The 7,426-nt window shown below is 39.1% G+C and overlaps 1 protein-coding gene across 2 annotated transcripts in view; it reads right to left on the bottom strand.

Annotated features, from left to right (window-relative positions):
• Window positions 1-691: 691 nt before the first annotated feature.
• sik2b (salt-inducible kinase 2b) overlaps window positions 692-7,426 on the bottom strand; it is a 56,484-nt gene continuing 49,749 nt past the window's right edge. The window contains exons 13-15 of one of the 2 annotated variants that reach the window (XM_054793332.1): window positions 7,337-7,426; window positions 6,290-6,381; window positions 692-6,126 (exon numbers count right to left, since the gene is read on the bottom strand). The exon at window positions 7,337-7,426 is cut by the window's right edge and continues 24 nt beyond it. In XM_054793332.1, coding sequence (XP_054649307.1) covers window positions 5,508-6,126; window positions 6,290-6,381; window positions 7,337-7,426 — 801 coding nt within the window. In that variant the 3' untranslated portion in view covers window positions 692-5,507. The remainder of the gene's footprint in view (window positions 6,127-6,289; window positions 6,382-7,336) is intronic. The other variant, XM_054793333.1, reaches the window with a different exon arrangement.

The following is a 7,426-nucleotide window of genomic DNA, read 5'->3' as shown; positions in this document are numbered from 1 at the left end:
ATTTGATTATTATATATTTTTATATTACATACAGTATTTGTAACATTGTTTATATATATATTTTTTATTTTATTTGTATTACTTATTATATGATATATATCAGGGGTGGGCAAACTTTTTGACTCACGGTCCACATTGGCTTAAAAAATGTGGCCGAGGGGCCGCCTATATATACATAGGTGGTCAAACAGAATGACATACTTACATGACTTACTCACGGTGCAACGAAATAACACAACACATCCACAGTTGTTTTATTTTGATGCAGCTGCAGATTGAATCGCACAGTCGCACTGCAAGTCATGTTGCCAGCTACAGTTTTGATGATAAATGTTAAAAAAAAAACCCAAAGTGATTTGGAGATGCCAGATTAAGACATTTGGCGGATATATATATATAAATAATTTATTTTTCATTATTTTGTATTTTTTATATTTAAATAAAAATATATAATTGTAAGATAATTTGTTGCGATATTTTCCTAAAATATTCTGTACCTGAATGCAACCCCCCCCCCAAGAAATGCAGTCACACGCCCACAGTGTTGCGTTTGCAGTATATGTGCAAATAGTATACACAATTTTAAAAGCTTTCTGAATCTATAAGGGAGAAAAAGTGAAATTGAAGGAAGCGGTAGCATGAGGTAAGGTAACATAGGGCAACCTTGATTGTGTGTAATGTAGAACAAACGACACAAAGCAGCAATCATCTGTTCAATAAATCTTTTAATCTCAACAGCAAGTTAGCTTATGTGTGGTCGACAACAATGAGGGTAAATAGAAAAGTCGATTTCTTGTTGTGTTTCATCAGCAGGGAGGGTGTGGTGGTGAAATGTGATAAGTACTAGGAAACACATCCTCCTCGTACTACTACTAGTACTACTACTACTACTACTACTACTACTACTACTTTCAGTCGTCACCAAGAGACAAATATTGCTAGAATACGTTTGCCACGTGCAGGCACAGAGCCAAAAAGTAAAAAAAAAAAAAAAGTGAAAGAAGTGCAGTGGCGGCTCGTATTGGTAAACGTCTGAGGTTTCTGTACCTTTGTTTAAAAATAAAAATAAAAAAACATGGCTCTACTCACTTTGTAGGGGGAAAAAAAATAGTAATGTTTGTCTGAATTTAGACAGCCGTATGAAAAGTAAAAGGCACACTCAGCACTCACTTTCTAATTAGTTACCTTTTTGGACAGAAAGGTGGGCTGTGGTAGGTTCTTTCACCTGTGTCGCTACATCTACCATCCCCTTGTGGGCAAAGTGCACCGTGGGCCAGTTTGACATGTGGATTATCTCTCGTCATGTGAATTGGACATTTTTCTACAGCCAGAAAATGCAACATCTTGTGGGGATGATTAGAAAACACACACTGATGCTTTTTCTTTTTGCAACACCGTTGACTGACATCTTTTTCATCCCTGGAGGGAAGAAACATGTTCACCGTCTCCCTCCAGACAGGAGCAGTGAATACGGACTTTTAGGGCCAACCTTGAAAGGGAAAAAGTGAGAAAAGTACAAGAAAAAGCTCCTTAAAGTTCTGAATATTAAGCGATGGAAGTTGTCATTTAGGGAGGAAAAAAGTCCTACTTTTATACTTTTATGAGTATAAAGTGACAATATTACACCAAAAAGTCACAATTTTACAAGAAAAAAAAACTTTTTTACATGAATAAGGTCAGAATTTGGTGAGGCTAAAGTTGTAATTTCACTGGAAAAACGTTGTAATCTTAACAAATAATTACCTTTGTACTTTTTCTTTCGCAAAACAGCAACGTTTTCTTTTCACGACGTGAGAAAAAAGTTGTCATACCTGTATAAGAAGAAAGTCGTAATGTTGCAAGGAAAATAGCTACGATGTTACAATTCATTCTACAAGAAAGGTCGCACACTTTGCTCGGGAAAGTCAGAATATTACACGAAAAAATTATAATTTTCCTAATTTAGTCCTCTTTATAAACAAATGGAACTTTTTTTGTTGTAAAACTTTGACATTTTTGTACAACTGCGACTTTATTCCTGTTAAACCTTCGCTTGTTACGACTATTCCTGTAAAATTACGACATTTACGACAAAAAAAGCTGACATTTTATGGAAGAAATATTTCATATTACTATGGCTACCAAAACTACCAAATTATTCAGTGAAAATGACATCATTCTTGTAAAATTGTAATTTTCCCTTACGAAATTACGACAAGGTACGACTTTATTGTGGTAAAATGACAACATAACTGTTGTAAAATTGTTCCTTTTTCCCCTCGTAAAATTACGACTTGAATCTTCTTGCAACATAACGACATAAAAACTGTCATAAGAATAACGTCGTAATGTCACACAAATAACAATTACAATTTTACTTGAAAAAGGCCTAATTTGTGAGAAAAAGTTGCAATTTTACAAGAAATTTGTTGTAATGTTACTTGAAAAACACTGACATTTTACGAGAAAAAATGTGAGTATGACTTTATTTTCGTAACCTATAACTTTATTCTTGACTTTATCAGAAGATATTACCTGAAAAAGTCGCAATTTTAGGGTGAAAAAGTCCTAATTTTGTAAGAATTTTGTTGTAATGTTACTTGAAAAAAGTTGAAATCTAATTTTTTTGATTTTTAGAAAATAATCAAATTTTTTAAGAACAAAGAATTTATATTTCTACAGCTACAATTTTTTTTCCTCGAAAATGACGACTTTACTCTTGGAAAAGTACAACATTACTCCTGTAAAATTGTAATTCTTCCTTGTGAAATTACGACTTGAATCTTCTTGTAACCTTTACGACTTTCTCCGGGTAAATTTACGACACTAATCTCCTTATAACACAACGACTTGAAAAAAAGTCATCCAAGAAACAAGTCGTAATGTCACAAGGAGAACAGTTAAAATTTTAAGTGAAAAAGTCGCAAGTTTACGTGAAAAAGTCTAAATTTAATGACAATTTAGTTGTGATGTAACTTGAAAAAAGTTACAATTTTCCGAGAAAAAAATCGGAATAAAATAATCTATAAATATATATATTCAATTACTGCGGGTACAACTTTTTCCGTGTAATGTATGACTTTATTCTTGTAAAATTACAACATTTCTGTAAAATTGTAATTTTGTCCTTGTGAATTTACGCCTTTCACTTTACGACTTTATTCTCGTAAAATTTTGACATTAATCTTGTCAATTTTACGAAAAAAACTGAATCCAATTTTTTTTACCCCAATATTTACTATTACGACCGCTACAACTTTTTCCTCATAACTTTTATGACTTTCTTCGGGTAAAATTGCGACTAGAGTGACTTGGAAAACAAAGTAACATAAGAAACAAGTCATGTGACAAGGAGAATAGTTCAAATTGAAGGTTAAAAAAAGTCGTAATTTAACAAGTATTTAGTTGTGATTTAACTTGAAAAAAAAATTCAGAATTAAAAAAAAAAATCGATATTTAAATAACAAAATTTAATTTACAACAAATTTAAATGACGATTACAACATTATTCCTGTAAAACTGGATTTTTTGTACGACTTGAATCTTCTTGTAACCTTTACGACTTTCTCCTTGTAACATAACGACTTGAAAAAAAGTCATGCAATTCGTAATTGGTAATGTCACAAGGAGAATAGTTACAATTTTATATTATGAGCAAAAAGACGTAATTTTATGAGAATTTCCTTGCAATGCTACTGGAAAAAGTTGGAAATTTGACAAAAAAAAACAGAATCCAAATATTTTCAAAAGTAATATTTAATATGACTACGGTAGCCATAATAATATTACTACATTCTTGGACAATAACAACATGACTCCTGTACCATTTCAATTCTTCCTCGTGAAATTACGACTTTAAGCTTCTTGTAAACCTTTACGACTTCATTCGGGTAAAATTACGACTTGAATTTCCTTGCAACGAAACGACTTGAAAACGGTCGGGGACAGAGAAAAACGTTGTCCCGTCACAAAGAGACTAGTTATCATTTCGCAATAGAAATCATCATTTTACGAGAAAATGTCCTAATTACATTTTCCAAGGATATAATTCTAAAATGACAAGTCAATGTTTTTACAAGAAAAAAAACTAATTAAAAAAAAAAATCTTATGTTTAATATTACGGCTACAACTTTTTTCTCGTAAACTGTGACTGTAGTTTTTTTTAACATAATATTATCTGACTATGACTACAATTACGACTTTTTTTCCTCGTAAACCCCAACTCTATCGTAAGGAAATTTACATTATTTTTATTTATTTATAGCACGTATTTTCTTTTCAACGTGGCCCTAATACTCCCTGGTAAATGAGTGACGCGTATTTTCTCTTTTTACTTTGCATGAAGAGCTGAAAGAAAAGTCCTAAGCGTGGATCTGACCTTGAAGTGTTGACTTGATGCTACCGTTGGTGCCCCCATTAGAGGCCTCACTTCTTCGAGAAAGTCACGTTCCCTGCAGGTTGCAGACGACACACCGGAATAAGAAACCACGTGACCTTGGCCGGCCTGATACTTCAACTGGATTCCCTTACAGTCTGAGTGCTGCTAAAGAAGCCACACAAAAAGTAAAAGAAGAAACATCTCTCATCCCGCTGCCACCACTGCTGTCTGTCACGAGGTGGTCACATACGCCGTCTTTCGTTTACATTCGTTCATGAGGAGCCCGTGCCGCTGAAGCATCCTGCCCTCCCTTTCAGTCACGGCCGATGACACTCGGCTGACTGGTCATGTGACATTCTTTCTGACGTGTGCAAAACAAAACAAAGAAAAACAAAATGATGCACTCCCATCTTGCACTCCAGCTCCAGAGCCAATCAGGTGAGCGGTCCATTGCTGTCATTGAGGATTAATATTGCTTCAGTATTGCCACATAAAAGTAGAATATTTTGACTAAAGGAGCCCCCATTCATCCCGAGACACAAATCAAGCGCTCCTTGTCTCAAGCGGCTGCACGACGCTGAGTGAAGCCTTTCAGTAGTGTACCACTTGGTTCAGTAGTTCCAAATAAAGAGCAAATAGACAAATAGTCTGCTTCCTGCCAAATACTGTGCACTTATTGTTAGAATCATTACTAGTTAGTGTTGCCAGTAATCAGTACGACCACACTGCTCGCTACCGTGCACCTGAGACACTTGAATTTGTGCTGGCGTGATAAACGAGGGACATTTCCTCCTCTTCTTCTCTTTTAAAAGTAGCTGTTGAAGGTGTCCTATTTCAGATGCAAAACACCGCCAGCCTTTTTGTGCTTTTGGTTTGCCAGTCCGTCCCAAAACAGTTCACTTCCAAACCATTTCTGTGCGACACGCTGCGCAACTCGTCGCTGTCGTCACGCAGACAAGCGACCCCCCGCCCTCTCCCCGTGGTGGAGGGAGAAAAAGGAGGTAAGCTAAGGGAGGGAATTTTGGTACGAAGATGTTCCGAGGTTCTAAGAAATTCTATTCGTCGTACGAGAATAAACACTGTGCCCTCCCTGTTGCTCCCTGCTCTTAATGCTGTTTAGCTCTCCTTGCTTAATACTGCTTCAAGGCTTCAGTTGACCAGCACAAAGCCGTGCTGCGAGTCCACCGTCTCCATCATCTCGCTGTCCAGGAGCGGGCTCTGCAGCTCAGACAGAACCAGTCCTTCTGGCTGGCCCTGCTCGGCGTTTGACACACCGGGCCCAGCCTCCGCCTCCCTTGTTGCGGATGTGGGGAGCAGGCCGATGTCCAACGGGAATTCATACTGAGGGCCAGGGGACGGGGCTTCAGCGGAAAGGCCCGAGAGCTGTTGCTCTACAGGGTAGCAGTAGCTTTCATGAGGCTGGTGGTGGTGGTGGTGGTGGAGGTGTTGAAGGTGCGGGCCAGGAGGCAGGTGCTGGGTGTAGTGGTGGTGGCTCATGTAGGGGTCGTACACCGAACCCTCACTCGGTTCCATAAGGGGGGTCAGGCAGTGGGGGTGGCTGTATGCCGGCGAGGCTTGTTGGCTGCCCGATTGCTGAGGTTGAGGTTGGGCCGCCATTGGGGGAACCTGGGAGGAGTTCTGGGAGGCTGCCGGGTCCAGAGCGGGGCCACCTGCTGGGTAGGATGCTTCAGCGATCTGCATCTGGTTGAAGTAGGCCTGCAGACCCAGACCCTGGGACTGCTGCAGGTACATCCTCTTCTGGTTCAGTCTGTGAGGAGGACACACCTCAGTTACATGCACAAGGACAGAGGTTCCAATCCTTATCTTGTTCCCATCCTTGGAACACATCAGCAGGCTGTCCAGTTAGCATGCCATGCCAGATAGAAGATAAGACTGAATGCAAGATAACGCACCATCTAAGATGACTTTACCTGTGTTCTTGCAGTTGCTGCTCTAAACTTCGAGGAGAGTCCTTGCAGAACATTTGGCAGCTTGCAGGACTGTTTGCCAAAACGCTCGTCTGCTGGACATAAGAAACATCAGAAATTAGGACTGCATTGAGATTTAAAGCACCAAAATAACACCATTTTTCAACAAACATGTCTCAGAGGTTCTGCAATAGTGTATTGGAAGTGTGCTGGCCACAATCCAACTTTGATGCTGGAATTTAGACCAATTAAAAGTGCTTTTAGTAAACACTACTGTGTGTCAGTAGCTTTAATGCTTATAAGCTGTGTTTGTCCACGGCGGTCTCCGACAGCATGTGTCTTCGAAGAAGCACCCTTCTGCATTTTAACCACTTTTCCCTAAAAATAGCGTGTTAACAGCGGTAACTCATTTATTTCATTAACGTATCGCATATTGTCTTTTTTCAGCCCCCAATATCGGCATGAGCCCCAAAAATTCCATATCAGTTGGGCTCTAGTGGACATAGCCTCAGTCATCCGTTAGCCATGGGCGAGGTGGTTGTAGTTGTGTATGAGCCAAAAGAAAACAAAAGGATTGGGACGCTGGTCAATACAACTACAGTACAGGAAGTGGAAAATAGTCAGAAAATGAATAAAGTGCGTCATCCAGGAGAACATTTGCAAGGTTAGAGATTACTGACAAGAGGTCCTGGCTTACATACTGTATGTCCATGATGAAATTAGAGTCACAGTTCCTGCCCTTACCGCCATGTCAATATGATAAGTGTCACTACTAATCACTAACAACCATTACTAACTAAATGATCTTAGTGGCGATGTATGACGTAAAGGAAAAAAAAAGGCTGCATTTGAAGGAGCCCTCCAATTGGGGCAACGTTATGAAGGCAGCCACCAAAGCAGCCCTTAAATTTAGACATGGCATGCCGTTGTCCAAAAAGTCTTGGTAAGATTAATAATTCCAATGAATTCGATGAACGAGTAGATCATCAGGGTGTGTTCCAAACCCTTTGTCTGTTTAGAGCAGTGTTACCGGCTTACATCAGAGCTTACCTGCAGACGATGGCTGAGGAACTGCGTCTCCAAACTTTGCCTGCGTGATAGGTGGGGGGTCGGTGGCCCACCTTGGTATAAAGTTGGGCC

The sequence above is a fragment of the Dunckerocampus dactyliophorus genome, chromosome 12 (genome assembly GCF_027744805.1).
Source record: "Dunckerocampus dactyliophorus isolate RoL2022-P2 chromosome 12, RoL_Ddac_1.1, whole genome shotgun sequence".
Classification (NCBI taxonomy): Eukaryota; Metazoa; Chordata; class Actinopteri; order Syngnathiformes; family Syngnathidae; genus Dunckerocampus; species Dunckerocampus dactyliophorus.
The sequence above is the reverse complement of the archived record's forward strand: the minus strand, read 5'-3'. Positions and strand labels throughout refer to the sequence as shown.